This window comes from Fusarium tjaetaba (assembly GCF_013396195.1).
Source record: "Fusarium tjaetaba strain NRRL 66243 chromosome Unknown NRRL66243_c0000079, whole genome shotgun sequence".
NCBI lineage: Eukaryota > Fungi > Ascomycota > Sordariomycetes > Hypocreales > Nectriaceae > Fusarium > Fusarium tjaetaba.
Genome location: NW_023501275.1, coordinates 86951 through 113726, shown reverse-complemented (window position 1 = coordinate 113726; position 26776 = coordinate 86951). Strand labels below are relative to the sequence as shown.

At 48.5% G+C, this 26776-nt stretch overlaps 10 protein-coding genes across 10 annotated transcripts; 6 read left to right on the top strand and 4 right to left on the bottom strand.

The window, feature by feature from the left end:
• Nucleotides 1-3975: 3975 nt before the first annotated feature.
• Nucleotides 3976-5306, top strand: FTJAE_4209 (ADP ATP carrier; the record flags this gene model as incomplete). The annotated part of the gene is made up of 4 exons (XM_037350590.1): nucleotides 3976-4014; nucleotides 4251-4272; nucleotides 4379-4455; nucleotides 4509-5306. 4 exons carry the CDS (start codon nucleotides 3976-3978, stop codon nucleotides 5304-5306), a joined length of 936 nt encoding a protein of 311 aa, XP_037208725.1.
• A 528-nt stretch (nucleotides 5307-5834) lies between these two features.
• FTJAE_4208 (Centromere X protein) lies at nucleotides 5835-6239 on the top strand (the record flags this gene model as incomplete). Its single annotated transcript, XM_037350589.1, has 1 exon — nucleotides 5835-6239. One exon carries the CDS (start codon nucleotides 5835-5837, stop codon nucleotides 6237-6239), a length of 405 nt encoding a protein of 134 aa, XP_037208724.1.
• Nucleotides 6240-8343: 2104 nt separating this feature from the next.
• Nucleotides 8344-9255, top strand: FTJAE_4207 (extracellular serine-rich; the record flags this gene model as incomplete). Its single annotated transcript, XM_037350588.1, has 3 exons — nucleotides 8344-8392; nucleotides 8445-8796; nucleotides 8847-9255. 3 exons carry the CDS (start codon nucleotides 8344-8346, stop codon nucleotides 9253-9255), a joined length of 810 nt encoding a protein of 269 aa, XP_037208723.1.
• Nucleotides 9256-9614: 359 nt separating this feature from the next.
• Nucleotides 9615-10476, bottom strand: FTJAE_4206 (membrane steroid-binding 2; the record flags this gene model as incomplete). The annotated part of the gene is made up of 2 exons (XM_037350587.1): nucleotides 9615-10088; nucleotides 10171-10476. The coding sequence occupies 2 exons, from the start codon at nucleotides 10474-10476 to the stop codon at nucleotides 9615-9617; spliced, it is 780 nt and encodes a 259-aa protein (XP_037208722.1).
• Nucleotides 10477-11110: 634 nt separating this feature from the next.
• FTJAE_4205 (uncharacterized protein) lies at nucleotides 11111-13132 on the top strand (the record flags this gene model as incomplete). The annotated part of the gene is made up of 1 exon (XM_037350586.1): nucleotides 11111-13132. One exon carries the CDS (start codon nucleotides 11111-11113, stop codon nucleotides 13130-13132), a length of 2022 nt encoding a protein of 673 aa, XP_037208721.1.
• Nucleotides 13133-13754: 622 nt separating this feature from the next.
• Nucleotides 13755-15316, bottom strand: FTJAE_4204 (BTB POZ domain protein; the record flags this gene model as incomplete). Its single annotated transcript, XM_037350585.1, has 3 exons — nucleotides 13755-14788; nucleotides 14844-15053; nucleotides 15154-15316. 3 exons carry the CDS (start codon nucleotides 15314-15316, stop codon nucleotides 13755-13757), a joined length of 1407 nt encoding a protein of 468 aa, XP_037208720.1.
• A 461-nt stretch (nucleotides 15317-15777) lies between these two features.
• On the bottom strand, nucleotides 15778-19570 carry FTJAE_4203 (Replication factor C subunit 3; the record flags this gene model as incomplete). The annotated part of the gene is made up of 7 exons (XM_037350584.1): nucleotides 15778-16172; nucleotides 16223-16872; nucleotides 16923-17155; nucleotides 17654-17700; nucleotides 17758-19019; nucleotides 19153-19369; nucleotides 19429-19570. 7 exons carry the CDS (start codon nucleotides 19568-19570, stop codon nucleotides 15778-15780), a joined length of 2946 nt encoding a protein of 981 aa, XP_037208719.1.
• Nucleotides 19571-20760: 1190 nt separating this feature from the next.
• FTJAE_4202 (uncharacterized protein) lies at nucleotides 20761-21762 on the top strand (the record flags this gene model as incomplete). Its single annotated transcript, XM_037350583.1, has 4 exons — nucleotides 20761-21187; nucleotides 21246-21332; nucleotides 21421-21513; nucleotides 21605-21762. The coding sequence occupies 4 exons, from the start codon at nucleotides 20761-20763 to the stop codon at nucleotides 21760-21762; spliced, it is 765 nt and encodes a 254-aa protein (XP_037208718.1).
• A 56-nt stretch (nucleotides 21763-21818) lies between these two features.
• On the bottom strand, nucleotides 21819-24311 carry FTJAE_4201 (ubiquitin-like 1-activating enzyme E1 B; the record flags this gene model as incomplete). The annotated part of the gene is made up of 7 exons (XM_037350582.1): nucleotides 21819-22101; nucleotides 22149-22233; nucleotides 22292-23143; nucleotides 23192-23253; nucleotides 23303-23664; nucleotides 23717-23887; nucleotides 24066-24311. 7 exons carry the CDS (start codon nucleotides 24309-24311, stop codon nucleotides 21819-21821), a joined length of 2061 nt encoding a protein of 686 aa, XP_037208717.1.
• Nucleotides 24312-25322: 1011 nt separating this feature from the next.
• Nucleotides 25323-26583, top strand: FTJAE_4200 (cobyrinic acid a c-diamide synthase; the record flags this gene model as incomplete). Its single annotated transcript, XM_037350581.1, has 4 exons — nucleotides 25323-25734; nucleotides 25794-25948; nucleotides 26007-26364; nucleotides 26411-26583. The coding sequence occupies 4 exons, from the start codon at nucleotides 25323-25325 to the stop codon at nucleotides 26581-26583; spliced, it is 1098 nt and encodes a 365-aa protein (XP_037208716.1).
• Between the last annotated feature and the right edge of the window lie 193 nt (nucleotides 26584-26776).

Sequence of the window (26776 nt, the reverse complement as noted above, 5' to 3'; positions counted from 1 at the left end):
ATGCAATGAACGATAAACTTGAGTCTCACGATTGTGCGTCTGGGCAGCCTGGACGATAGACAGGCCGCATGGTCGGAGGGTGTTGCAAGGCGAAGAACAAAAGCCTGGTTTAGGACGCTATTCATGCTCGGTTAAGCATTGGGACGGAATCGCTTTAGCACACAAGGCAACGGAATGAAAAATCTTCGAAACGACCAAACTATAGTTCCTTGTGATTTACAACCATGTGTCCCGATAGTATGGGAAGAGATACTACTGTCCTATTTCCGACAACCATTTTGCAATTACTTAATGTTGAAGAGGCTGTCAAACATTGTGAGTTATGTTTTGATGAAGCAAAACTTGACTGATGATTCATGATACTGTAAACCCAACATCTGTTGCCTACAATGTGTAGAGGGTTACTTACACCAGAGCAGGTGGTCGTTGCTCTGGCGTCCTCGCCTACCTTACCTTTGTTAAAGGCTCATAGAATCCATTGTCAATGTAGGTATTCTATTTTTACTCAGAGATCCGAGTTTGGCCACAAATTGCGATGCTGCTTGCAATCGAACTTGGGACTTTAGGACCTCCAACAAAACTGAATTAGACACTACGTGGTATGATCACTGCTGACCTGAAATGTTTAACTGATTCCAGAGCCTATCTCTTCCATGTGAGAGCGATTGGCGAGTTCGTATGCCAGCAACACAGGTTAGTGAGGCTCGCGAAGAACGATTGCTAGATTAGGCGTGGTAGCCGCTAAAATAACGATTTCTCTGCTCCTTCGCACAAGGAGGGACTAGTATTCGATATGTGGCCTTCAGTGCTCGCCAGGGACTTCATCGTCTGTCATCTCACTCCACAGTAGCTCGACAATGAGTTCCCGTTTTGGGCTCAGACAAATGCTGCGTATGCTGAAGCCTGCGGTATACAGTAAAAGTCTCTGTCAGCACCCTGCCTTCGTTCCCCATAGATACGAAGTTATGGTGCTGGTCTTGGTTGCTTGGATATGATTGTAGTACCCAGTAGTGCCAGTGGAGCCTTGTTTCTCATCAAAACCCCAGTTTCATCCTAATATCAAGTCCTAAGCTTTTGAGAAGATGAGTCTTGCCCTAGGAGTCCAGCATCGTGGGCAAAAATCCAGCACATTGAAGAGTCTCAATGTAACACGTGGCCTAAAACATCTTCAATCAGGTACCATGTAATTCAGTTGTGGCATCGACGTTTACAGAAGAAGCTCTTGTAGCACAGCGTACGGAACCGTGGTTGTTGTAGATCATGTGAGTATATATGTCGATCCTAAGGAAAGGCATCAAGTGCATAACACCTGCAAACAATTGAGGCAGTCTTCTTATCATGACTTTAACTTGGTGACCAGGTAAGTTAGGGAACTCAATGGAGAATGGACGCAGGTCATACACTCTAACCTAGATAGGACGTAACCGCTTAGTCTGTGACAGATAGTACATATGTGCTATATATTTCACATCGGCTATCCGAGGACGAATGGCAGAGGTTTGGACACTGATACCTGTAACCAAATGACAGTAAGATTAGAAAGACCGGTCCGTCTGGATACGGCAGAGCAACAGGTATCACGTAGTCATGAAGACCGTTTCACCTTCGTGACAGCGCGATGTCGGAAAATTGTAATCTATTAACATAAGGCACGAGACTAGGTCGATGACAGGGTCTCTGTCCTTTTCGAGAGGTCGGTTTTTATAGGTCAATGGCTCCAAAGAGGGTCAGCAAAAACATTTGGCAAGATCCTGAGCGATTTATAGTTCAGTGTTTTGCAATGCCTCAGTGATAAATCTCTTTAGAAAGAAGAGGCAGAGGACGAAGTTATTAAATTTTTGATCATGAAATTGGTGAATATTACTGTTTATGGATTGTATTGACTCGAGTAAACGGGCGTCCCGAGAGATAAGCTAAATAAGGACCAACGACATAACTGGAAAGAAAAACCCAAGTTGCTGAATCTGCATGACGATAAGCCCTAGTTCACACTGTATAGTACAGTGCGTTTCCAAGCAAGACACGAGAGGCGGTGGCGAACTCTTCATTCGGCTCAAAGGGATGAGCTTGTTTTCTGTTGACCGAAGCCTGAGGAAAGTTAGGAAAGCTGGAAAGCTACCCTCGGAGAACAAGAAATGTTTAGAACTTGATGTGAGAAGCCTTAGCAAACTCATCAAAAAGCCCACTAAGCTCATGCAATTTCATCTAGGGGTTTTATCACTTAAGAAAGAGGCCCTATGTTCTAGCCTCCAGCTGTCTAGGTAGAGCTGTGATACCTTTAATGGCCTCTATTATTGGAGCATTAGAAGACTGGACTTCTGTCACGGTCTGGGTACTTTGTTTATTTTATGAAGCTTCATATGAATCGTGCTTAGAGAATCTCTTAAGAGGAATACATTCTCTCCCGTGGCTTCAACAATATTGATAAACTTTCACCATGATTCCCTCAGACGCAAGAGCTATCTATACTCTTGGTACCATTTCCTCCCAGTCTTGCCATTATCACAAATTGTCTGTCAACATGGATTCAATCATTCCCCGAAAGGGGAGAAGGATTCTGTTCAACAATTGAACCGTTATAGTCCCTTTCTTGTGGAACTTTGGTTCCCATACGATGTGGGACATCGCTGCCAATGGACTAATGACGCCAGGACAATTGATCCATTTACGATTTAACTCACAATTTTCGACTATCATAGTGAACAACACTCATGGGCACCGATAAGCCAACACATAGAGCCAGTTGAGCCGGGGTGGTGCGGCTACTCTAGGAGATCGCTGAGCTGGAAGCTTCCTCGGTTGCTGAACAGAACTGGACCCGAGCAAAATTCTGATAAAAGAAAAGATTGTTCCCCGTATTCCAGGACAGCTCAAACAAACAGACACCAATTGGACGGATAGGCTAAACCAGGGGGTGCAAACTGGGGGAGGCGAGGAGGAAGATCCAAGAAGACCAAGACCAATACAGCGTGGCTCACCTTGATTGACGCAAAAAGCTTGCGCACTGTGCCAGGTGTGCAAGGCTTATTTCGGGCGTTGCGACCTGTGGAGGGACCGGAAGCTAGTGGATTAGAGAACAAACTGGGGCTAGGAGAGGTGGGTGAAAGGATGTCATGATGGAGGGAGGGAAGGCGGAGAGATAATATCCAAAGTAATGAGAGACTGACGACATTTGATCAAGATAAGCCAATTACAGTACATGGTGATTACCGCGGTAAGTGAAATCCATGGAAACACAATGGACAAGAAATTGGTTCAAAATGGTTTGTTTTATGTAGATGCTGTGCACCCAGAAAACTTTTCCACCTGCAGGGCAATTAACTATCATGGATGCTTCTGGGGGTCAGCTAATCATCACAGGAGCCCATAGGTGCAACCTACAGCCTACAAGCACTAAATCTAGAGGTAGGTACCTGCTGTATTGTACAGTACCCCATACAGTAAAAAATGACACTGGAGAGAGCTCCCATGTCTTAGAACGGGTCTAGGTCTCGGCGCTCGACAAAAAATCGGGGTGAACCGGCATCTCATCTTGCAGCCGGGCAGCAAGCTCAAACCTGGATTTGTGCCAGAAATTACCCACAATTCAGTTCACTGACTGTCACTGAGTGGCCACTTGTCCACCCCCTGAAAAAAGCTCAGAGGCGCTTTGGGTACCCGGGGCACACAGACCTGGGCGAGGCTGTGGCCTCAGGCTTCTAATCCGCACTGTTGCCGTGGAGAGTACAGGTTGGCTTGGTTTTGGTTGGCTGGGGTCCCAGCTCCCTTTAGCGCGGGCCCGGAAAGATTCGCTCAAAAGCGCCTCTCATTCAGATCCGCCGCAATTTTTTTCCCTCCCCCCAAATACCTCGCACCCCCCGTCGGCGCAGATTTATTTTCTCTCGACTCTTCCATTCTCTCTCTTCCTTCTTTCATCCTCAATCTCCCCTCAATCCTTTCTTCTTGTTCAAGGGAAAGACCTTCACAACCGCTACCATGTCTGCTGAGCAACCCCAGAAGGTCTTGGGCATGCCGGTAAGTTTCTTATTCCTTTGATCACAGATCCCCTCGACCGTGAAATGCCGCGGCATCAAAAGATGATGTCTTCATTAATTAGCCGCCCGCGAGTCTTTCCACGTAGTCGATCATCGAATATGGATGCATCGATTGCAACTCACTCGATGGGCTCTGGTTGATGAAGATATGAATTTTTTTTGCTTAGCTGGCATCTGCCACAGTATGTCAAGAGTAGAATGCTAACATCCTTTTAGCCCTTCCTGGCCGACTTCTTGAGTATGTTCCCACGTCGCTACCGCCTGTGAGCATTAACTCATTGGGCACCATGCCCTTTGTCGTGTCGCGAATAAACGCCTAGTTTCATGATACTAACGACTCATAGTGGGTGGTGTTTCCGCCGCCGTCTCGAAGACCGCTGCCGCTCCCATTGAGCGTGTCAAGCTCCTCATCCAGAACCAGGTCAGTTAAATAACGATCAAACATGCGCAATCTCAATCACTAACTCCCAGCAGGATGAGATGCTTAAGACCGGTCGTCTCGACCGCAAGTACGCTGGTATCGGTGACTGCTTCAAGCGCACCATGGCCGATGAGGGTGTCATGTCCCTCTGGCGAGGAAACACCGCCAACGTCATCCGATACTTCCCTACCCAGGCTCTGAACTTTGCTTTCCGTGACAAGTTCAAGAAGATGTTCGGTTACAAGAAGGACAAGGATGGCTACGCCCTCTGGATGGCTGGTAACCTTGCCTCCGGTGGTGCCGCTGGTGCCACTTCCCTCCTCTTCGTTTACTCTCTGGACTACGCCCGTACCCGTCTTGCCAACGATGCCAAGAACGCCAAGAGTGGTGGTGCCCGTCAGTTCAACGGTCTCGTCGATGTCTACAAGAAGACCCTCGCCTCTGATGGTATTGCCGGTCTCTACCGTGGTTTCATGCCTTCCGTTGCTGGTATCGTTGTCTACCGTGGTCTCTACTTCGGAATGTACGACTCTATCAAGCCCGTCGTCCTTGTCGGTAGCTTGTCCAACAACTTCCTTGCCTCTTTCGCTCTCGGCTGGATCGTCACCACTGGTGCCGGTATCGCCTCTTACCCTCTTGACACCATTCGACGACGCATGATGATGACCTCTGGTGAGGCCGTCAAGTACAAGAACACCATGGATGCTGCCCGCCAGATTGTCGCCAAGGAGGGTGTCAAGTCTCTCTTCAAGGGTGCTGGTGCCAACATTCTCCGTGGTGTTGCCGGTGCTGGTGTCCTCTCCATCTACGATCAGCTCCAGGTCCTCCTCTTCGGCAAGGCCTTCAAATAAGCGCTTTGTATAACATACCCTGTATAGACATGTGTGTGGCGGGATAAGGAATCCGGGGGGATATTAATCTGCGGGCTTGACATGGTGTCCGCTGGTTGAAACTAAAAGGCGAGATCGAAGTGCAGGTTGAGGGAAGTTGTCACAGATACCCGACGTGGTCCTCTGAAACAGCAGCTCTTTACGGGTTAGAGTGGCATAGGCACGGCGTCTTTTCCTAATCTTGCTTTGCCTTCCGTTCTAGGCCGCTGTAATTTATACACCAATGCAATTTCCCTTTACTGTCCAAACATTGTCCACTGGTTCTCGTGATGTCAATTCGTTGAACACTATTTTCCTTCCGTCATAATCTGACTACGTGATACTGAGGGGTTTGTTGTTTTGTGTCTGTGGCTTGACGTTGGATGCTTACTAAGCTAACAGTATTCAAGTACCTACCTAACGTGGAGCTCGACACGGTTACCAACGTAATTCTTGCGCGATACAACAAATTTATGACGTGGGACCTGAGAGTCTACCTGAACTTTTGACATGCCTCCAAAGCAACCGGCAGGTACAGGCCGTGGCCGACCTAAAGCCACAACGAAGAAAGGCGCCAAGGCATCAGAGCCTGAAACCGAACCACAATCGAGCAATCCATTTGAGCTCTCAGATGACGATAATGACAGACAAGGGAACTCAACGCGGGAAGCAGAAGCTGTGGAAGAAGAGGAACCCGACAAGTCGATCCCGCCAGAGCTGCTCACACGGTTGCTGCACGAATTCTTTGCTAAAGATGCGACACGAATATCAAGAGATGCAAATGCCGCGGCGGGCAAATACTTTGATGTATTTGTGAGAGAGGCTATTGCGCGAGCGGCTGTCGAGAAGGATGGCGGATTTCTCGAAGTTGAGGACCTGGAGAAAGTATCTCCACAGTTGTTGCTGGACCTTTGAGTGGTATCGATTGGTGTTTCTGGCACCTTCGGGGTGAACTAGAGTCGAAGTGTTCAATTGGTATGCATCTGGAGTGAAGCCCCGGCGACGACCGCGCATTACTGACGCTTTGACACATAGAGCGAGCGGATGGTGGCACTGCGGGTCAGCGACTTCCTATGCTGCACTTTGACGATAATACGGGTACGTGAATCTGAAAAGCATTCAACCGACTTTTCATAAACATTAACACAATAGCAACCAAGACTTTGATCTTCCAAAGCTCGTTATCGGAACACGATGTCTCCTACTACGCCTGATGTCCATCTCAAGCTCAAGGAAGTGAGAATGGAGTACCATCCGATAAATGCAATGGTCGCGTGCATTGCGCCTGGTGTGTTCCAACTGTGGCAGCACCGGATTGTTCATAGTGGTGTTTGCGATCGCACCCCGATCTTTTGTCACAAGTGCATGAGCTTTCACTGACTATGTACGAGGATACGGAATCCTTGACTTGGGGCTATCTGGCAAGTTGTCATACCACGAATTTGAGTTGTAAGCGTTTGGTTGATGTGAAGGAATAATCAAGACGTATTCGCAGAGTCAACTAGATGGTGTTGTAACATATTTCTAGATTGTGGCAAGTTACATTTGTACTGGCTCCTGGAACTTCACTCAAGAAGGATCGTGTAACACGCAGACTTCGAGCTCCAAGCCGCCATAATGTCTATAATAGTGGCGAGCTCAACCTGGTATTGTGCTACATATTGCTTGTCGTTCCTGTTTGTTGAAGGCAGTCTTAGGTTTTAGCAACTCTTCTCGCCCATTATACAAATGGGCGTTTCGTCTAAGAAGTTCCGTTGTGAGCCTCAAAATCAACACTGGCTAAGGACGATCTTTAGCCGTCTATTGAGCAAGCTGAAAATGGTTGAACATCTCGTGTAAATAAGATCGGTTCAGGAGATTAATCATAGTAAGTTAATAAAACTGGGGTGTTCCAAATGGCAATACATCCCCCCACATACTTAGGTGCGCTTGGAATCTGCAACCAACACGAAACATCACAGCTGAAACCCGACAAACTAATGCAACGTCAGTGCGGACTCAAATAATGTTATTCTGCCTCAAGAGAAAGCCAAGGCTCTCAAGTTTCAAATTACAGTACGGCAGCTTTGCACCCATGTGGCCCTCTAGGCCCTTAAACCCTTTAAGGACCAATAGGGACAGCGAAACTATATTCGTCTCAAGATATTACGGATGAGGCACTTCCGAAGCAGACGAACCCCTGGTCGATCTGCTCCGACACGGTTGGGCCTGGAGCCGAGGCCTATAGTCACCGAAAATATCTAATTGTTAGTCTGTTATGTTATAGGTCTGGATAATAGACATACTAAGCGCCATGGGTTGATTTCTCAGTTGAGTTGACCAACAAAATGAACAAGCTCATTTCGAACAGAAAGACCACCAAATCAATGCTGACAATGGAAATACGAATCAGAGGAAGCTATCATAATCGTTTATCCGAGTCGCGATGGTCGCACTTCTGTATTCAGTTGCGAATGTTATGTCGTTGAGCTCGATATCTGAACCTGACATATAACCTGGGTAGTTCCCAAGCCATACCAAAGTTAGCCAAGACATACCCAGCACTATTTGTTTCATTCCTCAACTCTTCCAGCGAAGCCTTGTTAATAGTGTCTCATACTACGCCTGTCCTGTAAGTCTACCGAGGAGCCGAGACGGAAGCCCCCAGATCCATCTTTCGGCGCCGTAGAGAGGCGTGCTTCAGATGTGCTTCGAAACTCGTAATCAGGGTCAAGGCCATCATAGGCCAAGCCCTAAGGTAGATAGATGTATATATACCAATCCGTCTCGTCTCTTTTGTTTTGTTTCTCCTCATCTCTCCATCTCGTTCCATAATCAACAGTCTGGTCCTGTTCTCATTGGACGCGTTTCCTTTGTTCTTTCAATCTTTCATTAATTCTTCTTATTACTTTCTTAGACGAGGCTAGTCCTTGAGAGCGCAAGTCGCTTCTTTTCTTTGATCCCATCTCTGAACACCTCTCCCAGAGTGCCCTTCCTTTGCCTCTATCCAAATATTCACAACCCCAAATCTCTAATCATTATGTATTTCTCTCAAATTGCTATTGTAGCCCTTGCGGCTGTTGCTGAAGGTATGTGCCCATGATGCCATAAAAAAGAAGAATCAACTAACAGTTCTCTTAGCTGTCGATGTCCAAGTCGTCTCGGTTGGTAGAAACTCAGCCACAAATGCTACCGGCCTCAAGTTCTGGCCTGAAAAGATCACAGCAGAGCCAGGAACCATGGTCCAGTTTCAATTTTGGGCTGGTAACCACACAGTGACACAGTCTACCTTCGACGACCCTTGTGTGCCTATTGGCAACGTTATGTCGAACGTCACTGGCATCTACTCTGGCTACCAGCCTGTGGAGGCTAGCATGTCCAAGGGCATGATTCCCACTTACACCATCATGATCAAGGACAAGAAGCCTATGTGGCTATTCTGCAGCAAGGCAAAACACTGCCAGGGCGGAATGTCGATGGTTATCAACGAAAAGTGAGTCTGTTACGACCTTATGTCAGGATTATTTACTAAACGTCATCCAGCACATCTGCCAATGCTACAAGATCGCTCAATAACTACAAGAGCCTCTGCAGTTCGGCTACAGTCTCCGAAGTCGTTCCTGTTCAGGGTGGTGGCTCTCCACAAGGCGGAAATGGTGGCAATGGTACCAACACAGGCGGTTCTGGAGGTGGTAGCTCTGGAGGCGGCTCCGGTGACGATAGCTCAGACGACGGCAGCTCATCCGGTGACGATAGCTCTGATGACGGCAGCTCCGATGACGGTTCCGAGGATGGTTCTGGCACGCCAACTGGGGTCTCTGCCCCTGGAGCTACTGGCACTCCCACAGCTGGTTCTTCGGGCGATCCTGTGGTCACTGCTGCTGCTGCCGAGCTGAAGGCCCCTATTTCGATGCTGCTCGCAGTTGGTGCCGCTGCTATGTATGTACTATAAGCTGAGCGCATGACGAATTTTTGAATGGATAGGGATAGACGTAATGCTGGGAACAATTAATGGATATTTGTACCAATTGCTGGAACGGTTGGGCAGCCTCGGGATAGGCACAGTCATCAACGGTGTTTACGGCCGGGTTCAACGGGAGAGTGTATCAAGGTTGAACGTTTAGAGAACAACCAAGAATACCAAAAACCATTAGAGAGATCATCCTCGTTATCCCTCAATTTGAAGTTCCTACCGTTTCACGGTCATGTGAATCATGCCTTTTAAGCTTTGGCCCAGTTGGGTTTGGAAAAGGATGCTAATAAAAAATAAAAACGAAAATAAAAATACAACATCGCCAGCATGAGTGAGGATCAATCCTTCTTGGGAATCTTTCTGGTCTTTCTGCTTCTCTGAGCCTGGTCACAGAGCTTCTTGGGCTTCTCTTTCTCCAGCCAGCCGGGTTCCCGATACACATATCCGACCTTGGTGTACTTCTTGCTGTTGGCAAAGAAGTCGACCCAATGCTGGAGCGCGGCGTCGGCCCTCTTTTTAGCCTCTTCTCTCTCTTTGATCTTAAGCTCAGCGAGGGCCTCAGGTGTCCAGTGAGAGTCAATTTCAGGATCGTCGAGCGGCAGGAATGTCTCCTCATAGCCACGGAGGTCGGCGGTCTGGTCATCAGCAAAGCAGCCGGTCACGAAACCGCGAGCAGCATCGGTGGCAGCGAAGTAGCTGTAGGAGCCCCCTGGACCGTACATGCGGCGGCCGTTGGAGACATCATAAATCGTACCATTGATGGCAAGAAGAAGAGGTCTATCGGGGTCGGTACCGTCGTGGAGGGAGAGTTCCTCCAAAGTCATATATACAGGCGGTGGCTAACGGAGAACGGTAGTTAGTAATAGCCCGGCAATCATCACAGATTCAACGTACAGGTCCAAGAATCAAGTCCCTGTAGAATCTCTGGGTCATCCAGTTAGGCTTGTTCTTGTGTCCCCACCAGAAACTCTCTCCTCCGCTAATAACATAGCTCAGGCCCATTGAGGCCACGATAATGAAGCTGATGACACGAACGACATCGAGGTAAGGGGAGTAGCCATCCCATGGGTCTTCTTCATCGACCTTGGCCGAGGACCTTTTCTTGCCCCTTTTTGTCGGAGTCGAAGACTGAGAGACTTCAGATTCAGTCTCGTTCTTGGGCCGAGGTTTTCGCTGTCGCAGAGTTGATTCATCGGCCATCTTGACAAGTAACAAACGTGATCTTTAACAAGTTTTAGAAAAGATGTAGAAAAAGAGTTGAAAGGACACAGAAACAGATTTATAGTAAAGAATGTTACAATAGGGGCGATCTTAATATAAAGTGGCGTGTCCTGTTACCTTGACCTGGCCTCTGCTCGGAGTCGGAAGCTTCAACTTTTTCCCTTTTCCATGGATCAATGGAGTTAACTTGCGACGTTGGACAGCTTTATCGTGATTCTGACACGCCTTATCAAGCAACTCACTCCACTTCGCGGGGTCAGCAAAGGTAAAAGCAGCTGATTGGAGAGTTCAATGCACAATATGCTACAAACACACCACTAGGGGTAAGTGAAAAATAAACGTCCAAATTGCTCGCGTTAGGTCACCTGACATAGTCTCCATCACCACAGCAACATGTTCCTCACCAATTGATACACACCAAAGTGGGATGGTAAACAATCGATACTACACCAGCACCACTTTTACTCAACTTTGCCTTATCACAACACACTAATAACTTTCAACTTAACTGCCGACCCTGCATAACGGCAGCCACTTGCGATAAAACTCAACCAGTTCAGTTTGATACCTCATATCTACCTCCACGTCTGCATCGAACTCATATTCAACAACAATGGAAGAGACAAACAGTTCACCCGGCTCACCGGGCGGCCCTCTTCAGGCCGTCACTGCGGACCGTGTGAACCAACAAAGAGAGCGGGAGTCCGCATTCTCTCACCTTCGTGGTGGCTCAAGAGATAACTCCGTTCATGATAAGATCAGCCAGTTCAACAACCTCAGTGTTACTATGCAATCAAAACAGTTGGAACGCAAAACAGCAGATGCTGCTTTGAAGCGCGCCATGCTTGGCCGCGAAGAGGCCGAGACTGAGTTGCGCAAATATAGAGAGGAGAACAAAAATCTACGAAAGGCCATCGATGAGGGTAAAGACCGTGAGCGAAAAGTCGGAGAACGTCTGGAGTCGTTGATGGTAGGTGTTCTCGGAAGCCAATGTAAGCATTGCATGTTGACCATGTCACAGGAGAACTATGGCCGAGCAAAGGAGACCCATGCACACACGCAAGCTTTATGGGAAAAGGAGATACGCCGTGCACGAAAAGAGACATTCAAAACGCAATCATCGATCGTCAAGCTCCAAGAAGAACTCAAGTCAGCACGTACAAACGCAAAGATGATCGACGAAAATCTTAAACGAGAAAAGGCTAGGAGCAAAGTTCGAGAGCAAGAAGCATTCGAAGCGCGCTATCAGATTGTTGGTGTCCAAGAACAACTAGATCAAGCACTGGAGCGTATCAAGCTCGTCGAGCAGGAACGTGACGCCTACAAGACTGCCGCCAAGAACGAAGAAGTTGCCCGTATCGCTGCCGAAGGTCGCATTCCTCTACCGCCACAGGATGCTGACGATGAGTTTGGTTCTCCTAACAAGGACAAGAGGCGAGTGTCAAGAGATCCTCGAGTTTCTCTATCGACAATGGACATTATCTCCTCGGAGGCCAGTGAGGTTGAGATTGAGGAATTGTCCACTCAGTTGCAGTGGGAGCGTCAAAGAGCAGACCGTGCACACGAAATGATTGAATTCTTACAGGCCGAATGCCATCTCCGTTGCTGTGCTTGCTCAAAGTCAACCCGTCGTGCCAGTGTCGAGGCCCCTCGCCAGAAACGCCGAAGCTCCTTTGGACTCGAGGGACCAAACGACAAGGTCCTGAAACTGGATAGTGAGGCAGTAGAGGCCGAGAAGCGTACTATAACTCCTCCCTGTATCGAGGAACCGCATGTACGGACGGAGCCCGACAGAGGAACAGAGCCTGATGTTCAGCCTGAGTCAGTCCGAGAACAGCACCTCCAAGGGCCCCTTCAACGTATAATTAAATCCAGGAAAGAACCCCGCCGAAGCACCATATTCTGCCCCAAAGAAGGCATTTTCAGGACGGTTTCGGAGCAAGAAGCCGAGATCATTGAGGCACAGCGCAGAATCGAAGAGACCGAGGCTGCTGCCAAGGGTCAGCGAGAAAGCCATACTGAGAGCGAATATCAGGATGTTGACGAAGTTGTAATTGAAGAGCAAGTTGAGGCTGAAACCACGATCGGTGATGGCATTGAGATGGAGCCTCGTTACTCTGGCGAGTACGAAAACTACCGGAGATACGCACGAACCCCTTCGGTCGAGCCTCCAGCCTTCGCCATGCTTGCTCAAGAAAGAACGTCATTGGCCTCACTTCTCAACGCTCCTCACAGTCACTCAGCACCTGTTCCTTCAGTACCGACCATGCCAGACGTAGCCGAGGATATACTTGTCTCTCCTGACACTCGACCCCATACCACAAATGCCTTCTACACGGTCACTACTACGACAACCGTGCCAGTCCATGACGACAAGGTCGGGAATAGTGCATCTTTCAACGAACGCCTTCGCACACCATCCCACAACAGCACAGGCACCACCTTTGACATGTCAAATCCTGCTCTCACCCCTACCATGACACGCGAGCAGGCTCTCGCGAAGATCCGTGAACGTCGTGGCCGTGCCCGTTCAATGGCACAGGGCACAATGACACCCAGCCGTCGGATGGTCGAGGGCGTTGAACGACGAGATATGAGTGCTCCTACGGGCAAGGTTGCTGGTAAAGGGCGATAAATGTTGAACGACCAAATTGTATGAGCCATGACACGACCTGACGAACACCCTACCACTCTTCACATTCACCCCTATTTCCCCCTCGTGAAAAATTTCTCTTTTCCCACCCGACCCGACTATTCATAAAAAGTTATCGCTTTTCACCTCTCCTGATGGGCTCCTATATTTCCGCTCACCCTTTAGCCCATCACTTTTTCTCTTTTCCTGCAGGGCGAAGGGGCGTTATTGTGTTTTCTTCATAAACTGTTTTGTCAAGTCACTTGCGACTCAAGAACATGCAGCATCGTTCAGCGACTTTTCATCTTGTTTCTATGGCCGTTTTATGGATGGTCTCGTGGATTCTCATGACATGTGTCAGACAAAGTCTTTTCTTGGTTTTGGTCATAATTAATATGCGTTGGCTGGATTGTGTACAAATTGTCTCTTCCGTATTTGCAATACCACTATAACTGTGCCAAATACCCGCGTTTTCATATTTTCGTGCGGCATCTCATACTATTGGACGTCTCATAGATGCTCGTTATTATCCCCGAGATACCAGTTACAGATATAATTCGTAACACAAAAGCATTTACCGTTCTCGCCACTACGATTGCAAAGACCACATGAAAGAAATACTGAATTAGCTTCCCAGAAAGCTCCTTGACATGTTGCGCGACAATTGCGAGCGCATTGCATCAAGCTTCGCTGCAACAAGAATACATTCAACACCCTTGCCGTTTGGTGCGTTCTGAATGCGTAACCTCCATTGCCCTGTCGTGACAACCCACTCCTCATCGCCTGAGTCACCATCTGCCCTCTTTCGCTTCCGGGGATATTCATTTGCGGAAGATTCGGATGCCGCGGCATTGATGAAATCCTCGAGATAGTCCTTCCCATCGAGAATAATGGCGGATTCGGGCTCCAGGACTATACGAACAAGATCTTCCTTTATTAGTGAATTTCCGAGGTTTGTTAACTGTCCGTGGTTGGTGAGATGTTCAGTTTTGATCGCTTGGTGGAAATTTAGCTTTGACGAGACAAGCTCAAACAACTTCGCAACTCGTGCTTTGGTGTCCCTGAAGAACTCTGCCCTAGCATTACTCCCTGAGAAATGAAGCTTTGTTGTTTCGCCGCCAATTTCAAGGACCAGCTCAGCAGGTTTCTCGTCCACATAAGGTCGAGCGTACTGCACAAAGCCGGCCAACGGATCTGTATTGCTGATAAAAACACTAACGCCACTCTTCTGTATGTTCTCAAGACGAAGGACAATCTCATCGCGTCTCGTGGCTTGATTGTAACTTAGCGAATGTGGGATAAGGCGCTGCTCAAGGCCTTTAAAATGAAAGTAGCGCGCATCGCTGAGGAGATCCTGGCGGTGTGCTTCATCACGTATTCGAATTGGGTATCCTCGGAGAAAGTGTAGGAGCTCAGCAAATGTATCAGCGCTGCGCTTCGGAACCGAAGGAGGGAGAATCGAGGGTGGACGGATTAGACCTTCGCGGTCAAGGCCAGGGAAGAGATCATCCGGGCGTGAGAAGAAAGCTGCGAAGCCTAGGGAGAAGTAGTTCGGAGAATTTCCGGGGTCGTTGAAGATCTCACGAGGGATCTGAAATTCGCGATGGCCGATGGAGATAAAGATGCTCTCCTCGTAGAGCTGAGAGATCAGCTTAGGCACTATTTATCCGGAACGTCAGTTCAGAATTTGATTTGCAAGATGCAGGCGACCAACAGCTATAGAATTGTGCATCTGAAAACAGACGCACAAAGTGCTCGCCATCGCGAGGCTGAACATGGTAGCCCTGAAGATGAAGGGAGATATCTCGAAAGATGGCTGGATCGCGATCAATATAGAGCGTTCGGATAGCTGAGTTCGACTCGTCGTTTCGTTCTTTTGCCGATTCTAACTGGCAAACAAAGTATTGAGAGAAGTACGAAGGTGCTACGAGGCGTTAGTCGAGAGCTATGAGAGAGATATTACCTGCGCCAGCTCAATGCGACAAGTCAGTTGTCGCAAAGAGACTTGTAAGGTCAAAACTCACCGTCAGAGGATAACGATGCCCCTGAGAGCTTGAATAATTCGCTGCCGATCTGGATTGGAAAGACGCGCTCATGAGGCAGAATAAGCGGGATCCGAGAGACGTTGCGCTCTGACAGTGGCTCGACAGTTAAATTTCCAGCATCAGAGGAAGCAATTGAGGTCATTGTAACGGTATTTGTATGGAGGACTTGCTGGTCTTTCAAACGTACAGCTACTTTTCTCGGTGAGTTAGTGCGACAGCAAGCTCACAAGTGCAATACCTCCTGTGCCCTGCAGAGTTGAAGTCGCAGCGCACCGTTTTAATGTTGATAAGCTACCATTGAGGTGTAGTAAATTTGTCCGTTGACAGCTCTGAGCTTACACGAGGGTTGCATGAGCTTGCGCCACTAGACATGGATAGTGGCTGACAGATACATTATTAACACCTTACAAAGTCGCGGCGCTTGGGATTAAAATCATCGCCATGATGCTTAATTGGTTTCATCTATGTACTATAAAAGGCTTTTGGTGCTTGTAGCACAGTTAATCGTCGTGTAATATCATACGAATATTCAGCCTTCAATGTAAATCTACTCATTACGTCCTTGTGAAGACGCGACGCTCGATAGCTGTAGAGAACCTGAGATTATCGGCTCATCAACTCAACTCCGTTTCGGACAACTCCAACAACTGCTCCAGTCTGAATCAACTCACTGCCTCCACCGGCGACTCTATGCTCGATGTTGGCGAGACCATCCAGCCAGGTGATCATCACCTCGGGACCAACCTCTAGCTTCACTAACTCCTCGGAGAGCGCCGTGATGATATCCGCCAGCGCAAGACCTCGCGACACCTTGAGAGCGTTAATAGTGTTTAGACAACTTGTGACATCAGATGTCTTAAGCAGCGTCGACACAATCTCTTTAATGGCATCAGGTGGGGGTGCCGCGATGCAGTTATAAATAGTCTCCGTTGTGATGTTTTCGCGTTCAATTTCGCTGTCAGGCACTTTAGGTGCATCCTTCGCTCGCAATGGTGTACCTGGGCCTGTGTTAGCGCTCACGTTTGGAAAGAGATGCATGCAGACTCACTTGATGCGTGACAGGCCTGTAGAACGTTCAGTGCTCTTCGCATATCACCCTTGCTCAACTTCACCAACGCATCGACCGCCTCTCCGCCAATCCTAACATGCTCCTCATCCACCACCTTGTCAACTAGCACCCTAATATCACCCTCCTTCAGCGGACTGAAGCGGAACCGTGTGCATCGACTCAGAAGTGCTGGGCTAAGCTTGTGGGAATAGTTTGCAATGATACAGAACCGTGTGTTGGTGGTGTACTTCTCCATTATTCGTCGTAGAGCCATCTGGGCTGTGCTCGTCATAGCATCAGCCTCATCCAGAACAATGAGCTTAAATCCAGCCATCGAGTTGCCTGAGCGGGCAGATGCACCACCCACGGAGAAGATCTGTTTGGTACTAGCAAATGTCTTGATCTGCTCCCGCACTACATCAATACCACGGTCATCTGAGGCATTGAGTTCGAGAACCATTTGACGCATATTCGCAGCTCCGTAGATACGACGAGCAAGGGCCAGAATTGTCGACGTTTTCCCGGTACCTGGGGGACCGTAGAGGAGTAGATGAGGGAGACGGTTCTGGTCGATGAATTTGTTGATAGTAGCGAGGATATCTTGATGGCCCGAGACGTCGTCGAGGGTGTTTGGGCGGTACTTTTCAACCCTGGGCCCCATTAATTCTGATCTTTTATGGCGTTTCTTACGAGTACCTACCAAGGGAGACTATCCTCAGCCTCAACTGGCAGATTGGCAGCACTTCGCTTGCCTTGCTTGGCTTCAGAGGAAAATATCACATCTTTGCTGACGACGGGGACGTCAACGTCCATCTCATCCCCAATATCAGACATATTTGCGCTTGTTTTCTTGTTGCTTTCGGTCTTTGTAGTCCCTTTGGTGATGGAATGTTTTCCGGGGTTGCTCGTCCCGCAACTCTTGAGCTTGTTGCGCTGTGGTTATGGAAGTTTGAATGATGAAATCAGTTGAGGAACACGCGCTAGGTTACACCTAAACGCGTCTGAGCGTGTCGGTCAATTAAGACCCTTGCACATAGCAACGGCCAATCACAAGGGCGAAATCGTCAGCTGCACGCTTTCTTATACCCTTTAACTGAAGTATCATTCTTCGCAGAGACAGCTATTTTAAATGATGTTTATTTTCAAATTAAATGTTTTTATAGCACTGTTCGGATACACTATCATGAGTACAACTCAGTATCAATTGCAACTCTTAAAGTTGTCTAGAGATATATCACCCACAGAAACCCAAAGGTGACATAACCAATAAACCATTCCGGCGCCCATCATTCATCACCCTATATGTTCATTAAAAAGAATATCTAATTGCATCCTGGAGGCCACTAGAAAATAATACAAGGCGGTGGCCTCTCTTGTCTCATTTCATCTCATCACTCATCGTTCACGTAACTGATTCGTCCCCAAACCCACAATCTCAAACATTATGGGGATAATAGCCACTGCAAACCAAGCAATACCTATCACACCAGTCAGCAAACCATTTCTCTTGTCAGGGAAAAATTCCATAAACTTACCAGTGTAAACAACGAGCTTAGTCACGACCTCGACGTCGTATCGCACACGAGGTTTGATTAATTGCGAGAACATCTCCCGCTCTCCCAACCCGTCCTCGGTGCCCGTAACAAAGATCTCAACCCGATCATCATCGGCGGCTGGTGTTGTCACAACCTCGCCGGTCCCCATCATCTGCTCGAATTCGACGATTCGGTTTGCCTGTGCCCCAGACGCCTGAGCTCCCTTGCCAGAATAGTCTTCATGCGTGGTCTGGAGCTCCAGGTTGCTTGACTTGCTCTTCAAGCTATGGTTACTGCTGACACTCTCGCGTCGCTTGCGCTCTCTATACGCCAAGGTCTCGTATGCATCTGCGGCACTCTGAGGACCAATCGACACAGAGCGACCTCGGGTGGTAGGGTTTCGGATACTCTCGACCATGCGTGGGAAGTCGGACGGCGAAGGAAAAAGCGTATCGATACGAGAGCCTGTTGGTACAGTCTTATACTTACTAGCAGGAGTGAAGAACCGTCGAGGCATGTTTACCCCAACCTGTTCAAATATTCGGAATAGATGAGGCAAGAGCTTAAGCAGTAGAGGCTTCATCGTCTCGCGCCACGCAAAGACGACAAGAACGCCGAAAACGATCCTAGCCACGTTGGCAGCCAATCCCAAGTGCGTAATATCCACTGATCCTCCTCCATGCGCATGAGTCTCCCAAGGATCCAGCGCAATTTTGCCGTACGTCCAAGTGCCGAATTCGAGACCAATGACAACACCAGCGAAGGCAACACTGTCATCGTAACATGGACAGTCATCTGCCGGCTCAGGGTGGATGCGTACGAGTACAAGAATAATCAAGGCAGCTACAAGAGGCGCAGCCCAAGAGCTGGAGTGCATATATTCATCCAAGGGAGGTCCGTAGTAGAATTCGAGAAGAGAAATCGCGGCACCCATGATGGACCCAACAATTACGTCGAGGAAGCCATGCATGCCACAGTATAAGCGCCCAAATATGATCGAAGCAGCGTAGAAGTATGAGAGGCATTCGAGTGCGAACTTGGTGGTTGGAGCTAGCGTGTTATCGGGACTGCGTAGTATCAGAACCGCATAGACAGCGACAGATACGGCATTGGCGCTATGGGTCGAAGGGAAACCATATTCGAGGGCTGCAGAACCAGACATCGTGATTCGGTGCAAAGGAGGCGAAAGTGGTCGCGGGAGAGAGTAGAAGTCCTTGATAAAGCCTGTCCAGAAGACACCGAGCGCAAGAATATGTACAAGTCTACACAACGAAGCGTGTCAGTGCCTGTTAAACCCTGTAATCTCGATAATCTGGAGATTTGTTACTGCAACTACAGCGCAACATCATGCGGCGCGGCGCAGCGAATGTAGACGCGGAACATGGTGTGACTTACCCCTTGCCAAATGCTGCATAACCACACCAGAAGCAGATGGGTAATCCGATCATGAAGAAGGTATGGGTTCCGAGGTTGGCAGTGATGGCGAAGTAACTATCGAGAGCTGGAGTCCGCAACTTCTCTTGCATCCACGCAAGGTAGGGTGTCTCCCAGCGGATCAGAGGCAGCATCTGTTGGCGCAGATTGTATCGCCATTTTGGCAGGGCGCGCTTGTCTGCGAGAGGAGCAATCAGCAAAGCGCGTGGCGCGAGAGAGGTCGTTACTGAGGCGTACAGTGATCGAGACTTCTCAGTCCGGCATCGGGAACGTCGTCGCCTTTGGCAGAGCCGTTTGTCGTAGGCAGAACCGTCGTGGTCGTGGTGGTAGCGGGAATGTGGGCGCTCAACGGCGGGGCATCGCGTTGAGGGTCGCTCATGGTTTTGCGGCAGAAGTAAAGGTAATAAGAGTACGTCAATTGCGACGAGTACAAGATCTAATACAATGACGAAACCATTGAGGTCAAAGAAGACGATAAGGAATGTCGTGAGCCTAAGTGCGGCCTTGGGCTTCAATGGACAGAAGCCCTGCTGAGAATGTAGTTGCAATGGAGGAGTTTAGTGGGAATAGTTAACCAGCGATGGATGGAAGCGGCGGGAGTTTGATCAAGTGGAGTTTTGCACTATGTTACAATGAACTGAACCAGACCAGCAGAGGCCAAGGTTCGGGTGTAGCAGGCAGGCAGCTATTTGTATATGTATCCAGTAAGGAACAACAATGGTCAATAGATCCTTGTCGTGGGAGAAACGGGTCAGATTAGGTAGACTAGATAGATGTTCGTCCGCCATCATCTTGTTTGAGTGTTTATCGACGTCCGCTACGTTTGGCTTCAACCCTTGGCACTCGCAGAGGACAGCGAGACAAGCTCGAAATCAGGGTTTAATCAGCGGATCGGTTACCTCGCTAACTTAAAACTTTGCGGTTCTCCTCTTCAGTCCCCTGTTGATACCCCAGAAGCGAAACCCATCATGGAAGCTGATGAGATGCACCAAACAAGCCAGCCACTGGTTTAAAGGCAGGGGTTCTGGGCTTGTAAGTATTTACAGAGGCCAATATGGACATACTCATAGTAACAGGGAAATCGTCTTGAGTATGTGCAGAAAAGCAATTGCTACTAGGAGACAGATATCGGCCATGACATACAGCCAGCCAGGAACCGATTGCTTGGTCAGGTGTTTCAATGGTGTTGGGGCTTTTTTAAGCCAAACAGTCGTACAGTGTGGCAATGACATCGGTGCTGCATGGGAGGTTGGCTGCCCGGGTAAGGCAGCTAGGGCAGGTAGGTACCTAGGTAGGTAATTAAGCATTGGATACAATTGAGAAGCAGAGAATATTCGACTCGCAACGATCAAAAGCAACTTGAAGGATAAGGGAATGAAAATTAATTATAGAAAATATTCATTTCATAGTATTTCGTGGAATTCGATGTATACAGCTTTATCGTAAAAAGTTGGGCCTTCGTCTCCATTCAAGTCAATATTTACAGACTCAACTTCAAATTTCATCACCACATCAAACTTCACTACCTATCTGTAAACCACCTCACACATCCCGCCTCCACCACCGCCAATGTCCTTCTCTCTCCGCGGCAAACATGCCATTGTGGTAGGAGGTACCGGTACGCTGGGCTTCCGTATTGCTAGCGCACTTGCAGACCGCGGCTCTGTTGTGACCATCATGAGTCGCAATGCCGTTGATGATCGCCAAGTCCTTGAGCCCAGACTCAAACCCTTTGAGCCTCTCCCGTACATGGAGAACATCGAAGGTAGTAGGCGCCCAACAGAGCACCAATTCAAACGCCTGGATGTGCAAAGGGCAGATATTTTCAGAGGTATATTTCCCACTCTAGGCCCCGTTGATGTCCTCGTCAACTGTGCTGGGACCAGTCAGACGTCAGCGCTCAAAAGGACCGGCGAAGAGGAAATTCAACTGATCCTTAACCTCAACCTCCGGGCGACTATTCTCGCCTCTAAATATGCCAAATTAACCCCTCATGGTGCGTCCCACCAAGCAGTTACTTGTGTCCGATAGCATCTTCTCACATGTACTCATAGGATGCATCATCAATGTTTCAAGTCTTATGGCTACCAAAATGGGTGCTGGTGCTGCAGTATACGCCGCTTCAAAAGCTGGTGTCGTTGGTATGTTCATGATATATCCCTAATCTCATGCTAATGGATCCCACATTATTATACATGCCAAAAACCTGCTGACTCCATATCGTCACAGCTTTCACCCGCGCCCTAGCCCTTGAGTATAAAAGTCGCTCTATCCGCGTCAACACATTGCTACCAGGTTGGATACAGAGTCCAATGTGGAATGGTGAGTCTCCCCTTCCTGCGCCTTCAATCCCTGGTGCCAATCACCCATGCGAAGGCGAAAACCAATGTTAATGTACAATGCCCTGTTTTAGAACTCACTGAGACTGCTCGTGAAGCTTACCTCAAGCAGTGTCCCTTGGGTCGTGTGGGCACACCCGATGAGGTAGCCGACGCTGCCATGTTTTTGATAACCAACCGTTTCGCCAACAATTGCGTGCTGAACCTGGATGGTGGCTTAAGCGCCAACTAGTAAAGCCATGGTTCCCAGGATATACGCATCGTCCTTTCAACCCCTTGAATAACCCGTCAATCGTCAATGACGATAGCGCCGCCGGCGGCATGGCTTTGGACTTCGTCCACGTCTACAATATCGGTTCCGGGTTCGGTGATCTTGAGTTTCTTGAGAGGTGGTTCAGCGTCCTCTCCATGCGGTCTCTTGATACCCTTCGGCTCGGCACTAACGGCCTGCCCGTTGTTGAGTTCCCCATTGCCATTCGCGGAGACTGGTTGGAGCTTCTTTGGTCGGCGTGGAATCTCAGGGACATCCGGGAATGTAGCCTTGACCGGTTTCTCGTCTTCTTTCAATGTACTATGAATTGTAAGCTTAGTTCAATAACAACAGAGACAAAGACAAACCCTTCTTGGACATTAATAACCACATTGACGAACGTGTCTTCGTCGTCCTGGTCGATGACAGTCAAGAACGAGTCCTTCTTAATACCTAATGGTTCTGTCAGTCCTCCGCGAGCAATTCATTTGTCCTTTCAATGAGGCCTTACCGAGATCAGTCAGCTTTTTGGGTAGATTCTCGTCGTCGCCGTCTTCAAAACATTCAACCAAGGTTCCTATGTCATTGTTCACGACAAACTCCTTGCCTTCAAATCCCAGTTTTGACAAGACGATGTCATCAACGAGATCCTTGAGAGTCGCCCGAGACAGATCTGCAACAATAGTTGTGAAGTGAACACCGCAAACGGGGCATTCGGGATTTGGCTCTCTGGACCTATCAGGGGCCAGGAGTCGAGCTGGGGCAAAGGGGGTCAGGAAGACCTCCTTAGACTGTGCATACTCGCCCTTCAGAACTTTGAAGGACTGAAGAACACAGAGACCAGCGACGATTGCGTTGGTTGTGGCAATCGCTGGAATAATGTTGCCTGCCATCTGTTTGGTATCGAAACGAGACTTCTTGTCAATTCCAAAGATTGTTGAGCGAATGTTGGCGCTTGCTGTCACAAAGTCGAGGGTATCAATATCATCCTTGTCAAATGTGATTGTGGGGTCGGGGTCTTCGGGATTTTTGTTCTTCTTGAGTTCAAGAATCCGCTTGCTTAGTCGGTCAAGACTGTCATTGAAGACCGCTAGACTCTCTTCCAGGGACCAAACCCGCTGATCGTCATTTAGAATCTTGTCCTTGTTGGCGATAGCATCGCCAGCCTGCGCGAGAATGGTCTGATATCGAAGAGATTCAGGAGCTCGCCGGGATGTCCACATCCCCTCCACGGAACGTAGTCGCTCGATGTCGGCGTTGAACACCTTGTCAAATAGCATCTGAGGGAACTTGGACGTGCCAGTAGCATCCCGAATCATCTTGAGGGCTTCCGATTCTTTCTTCAACTCCTCAATCTCCTTGGCTGGCTCTTGTCAGTATGTACTGCCCCTTAACACAGCATCTCACTTACCATTGTCAGCATCTGTTGAGTGGTCAAACGCGGCCTGATCTTCACTTGTGCCAAATATCTCGCTAAATTCTTTGTTAGCAATCTTCCGCGAGTCGCTATCTATATTCATACTTGAGCAAATAACTTTTACCCCATACAATGCAGTGGATGGGTTGGCTGGGGGTGCTTCGAATTGTACACACAGGGAAGGACTTGGGTGCTTCCTTCGGAGTGCAGTCGTAGCATGCAGTAACGCCTTTTTTGATAACCTGCACCTGGCCATTGAATCCGGTGGTGCCACTCTCGATCAGGGGTACATCAGCTGCCAGGCACATCTTATTGACGTGCCTGCGCGCTTCGAGGTTATCAAGAGCATTGAAAGCAATGCGGAATTGCTGGAACCAGGCCACAGTGAATTCATCGTCCTTTATATTGCCATGGTGTGCGACAATTTTGACATTGGGATTGAACCGTTCTGCTGCCTCCTTGGCCACCTGCGCCTTGATTAGTATCTAACCAAACTCCATTTTGGGCAGAATGACGCACTAGAGCCTTGGATCTTTTTATGTGCTCGTGACGGAAAAGAAACTGTCGGTTCAGATTCGAAAGGTCGATGGTATCGAGGTCAACAATATGTATTTCGCCAAAGCCTGTGAGGACCAGATTCTTGAGCAACTCGCATCCAATTCCGCCAGCACCAACCATGAGCACACGAGCCTGCGCGATCCGAGTTAGCATACCCACAAGGATAAGAAGTGGTCGAGGAAGATCGCCATGTCGCATCGCATACAGCACAGTCCTAGATACATCGCTCCTGAGGCGTCAGATCGCGTCAGATCCTGGTGCGAGATCAAGGCTGAGAGATGATATTTAGTCCCATGCATAAGAAACGTACCTGCTTGACAGAGGTATTGAGTGATGCGCCCAGCGACTGCTGGTTGTGTCGGTCACGCGTCATGGCCGGCGTGCGTTTCCGGGGTTCGTTCTCGGATGAAGCAGTTTTCTTCTGCTGCTGCTGTTGCTGTAGTTGTGTTTGTATTTGTAGTTGCTGCTCTGAAGCTGGAGTAACAGCTGGAGCTGCAGCCGCAGCCGTATTCGGTGTCTGGGCCGGAGCCTGATCAGCGCTTGTCGCATTCATCATTATAGCGATCGCTTTCTATACGCGGAAACGGGATCGAAAGAGTGGAATAGCCCGATCCGAGGGCTGCGCATAAATGTCGAGTCGGTGCGCTTGTTGGTGAAGAATGTCGCGATCAGTTGAAGGTGGGAAGGTTGAATAGGATGTTAGTGGTCAGAGAGCTGAGATAGAGCACTCAGCAGGGGAGCGGCGTTGCAGGGCGACCAATCGGACGGACCTATCACAGAGCTACGAGCTTCTAAAGCCGGGAATTCTTGGTGTCAAGGCTTAATGATTGGGCTCCACTGTGTACTTACATTGTCAATGAGCACACCAGTAACTTAACCATCACAACTGAAGGTCCTCGAAGAGCAAGAAACTTGGACTCAAACCCTTTGTATGCTGAGATAAACTCACCAAAAGGCTTCTCAGTTACTGCTAGCCCAGCTGAGTTATTTTACTAACTTCATATCAAGTTTCTAGTTACCTTAGCTTGCTTAACTCCTCGTAGAAGACTCGACATCCATGTTAGCACTCTAAGTTGTTTTTTTAACTGATGGGTTGGGTGGGATGGTGACGTGCAGATGCAGATGCAAGGACAATGAGTGCCTCCCAGACCTGCCTAGTAGAGCTAGGTATCTAAGGGGCACTCCAACGAAAGGGTGTTACAAAGTCATCCATTTAGTCAATATGATGTGAACCGGTTGCTTCCAGAAGTACTTGACTATTCACCACCATCATACAATTCCTTCCTTTGCCGTATTTCGGCCATGGCAAGCCGCAAGGGACGCATAATACACTGGGCTGTTGGTAGCAATTATGCGACCGCGGGGCCGCTGCCGAGACCAATTTTTTTTATTAAAAAAAATTAAGGGACCTGGATACCCGACTCGACCTTGAAAGTCTAGACTGAATCATACAAAGAAAACTGCCCGCCATTGTCACTCTTTGCTTTTTTGCCCTCCTCTACGCTTTCTCTTTTTCGCTTGGCTCATTCTCCTTTTCCCCAACGTGTAACAACCTATTTCTGTAGCGATGTCTGACGACGAGGTTGACACCGAACTGTTGGAACTCCTCCGCCAACATCTTCAGGGGAAGATCGATATCCAGGAGGAGCCCGAGACAGGCGTCCTGGAGAGCGCTGAATATGTCTACGACAGTTGCATTGATGTTGCCGTTGACATGCGTGCATCCAAAAAGGCAGCTGAGAGCATTTATGAGCAAATGCAACAGAAGAGTTACTCAACTGCCACCTGGTCAGAGCATGAACTTCACCCCAAGGCCAAGGACGAAACTACTGTCAACTTCATTTTCACTATGGACTTGCTGAACTTTTCTTTCTGGTCTGAACTACCTGATGATGAACGCTTTGCTATTGAGTATCGCGGGAAAAGATGGACTGGTTATTGGAGTTTGGTGGCAGCTCTCCAAAGAGCAATTGATGAAGGTCAGTTATCATTTTTCACGATGACTCACACAGCAAGCTAATACTTGACCTCACTAAAGGCATTCCTATCACGGATCCTTTCTACTGGAAGAACGAAGAAGAGTGTACCCTGGAATCCCTCACCCATGTTTTCCGGTCATGCACAGAAGAGAAAATTCCCCTCCTTGAAGAACGGTTAGACTGCCTCCGAGAAGCTGGCCAGGTACTCTTCAAGGTAAGCCAGAACAACGTCAATCCTGTCATTTGGTAGTAATTCTGACCACATGAAACAGCACTACGACGGCTCTGTTGCAGAGCTCATTTACGCTGCTGATGGTTCTGCGGCACGTCTGGTGAACTTGCTGGCACAAGATTTTGACTGCTTTCGTGATGAGCATCGTTTCGGGGATGGCAAGATGATTCGGCTGATGAAGAGAGCACAAATCCTCGTTGCGGATCTTTGGGCATGCTTCAACGGCGCGTCATACGGCGAATTTCGAGACATTGACAAGATCACCATGTTTGCGGATTATCGTATCCCTCAAATTTTGATGACTATGGGCGCCCTGTATTGTTCTCCAACGGTTGCAGCTGCCATCAAGGACAAGAAGATGATAGAGAGCGGATGTTCATGGGAGCTACAAATACGAGGTAAGTCATTTCAACTGTAGTCGACAACTTTTACTGAACATATTAGCTTGCAGTATCTGGTGTGTTGAGCTGATTCGACGAGAGATTCTGCGTCAACACCCTGACGCTCGTGTCAACGCCATCCTAATAGACTTTTTCCTCTACGATAGTATGAAGGAACTGGAAGAGGCGGGTAAAGAGCCCATTCCGCATCATCGGACAAGGAGTATTTGGTACTAGACGAAGGCCGCGAGGCCAGTTACCTCTAGCTTTCTGTGTATTTTGAGACCCAGGTTTAGATCATAGATTTCTTATTCGACTAGCTGTTTACGCGCTTATAGAATAAATGAGACAGCAAATAAAGCGACAACGGCACCTGAACATCATTCCCTGAAACGCCTCACTCCGTGAAACAGCCACTACTGGCCAAATA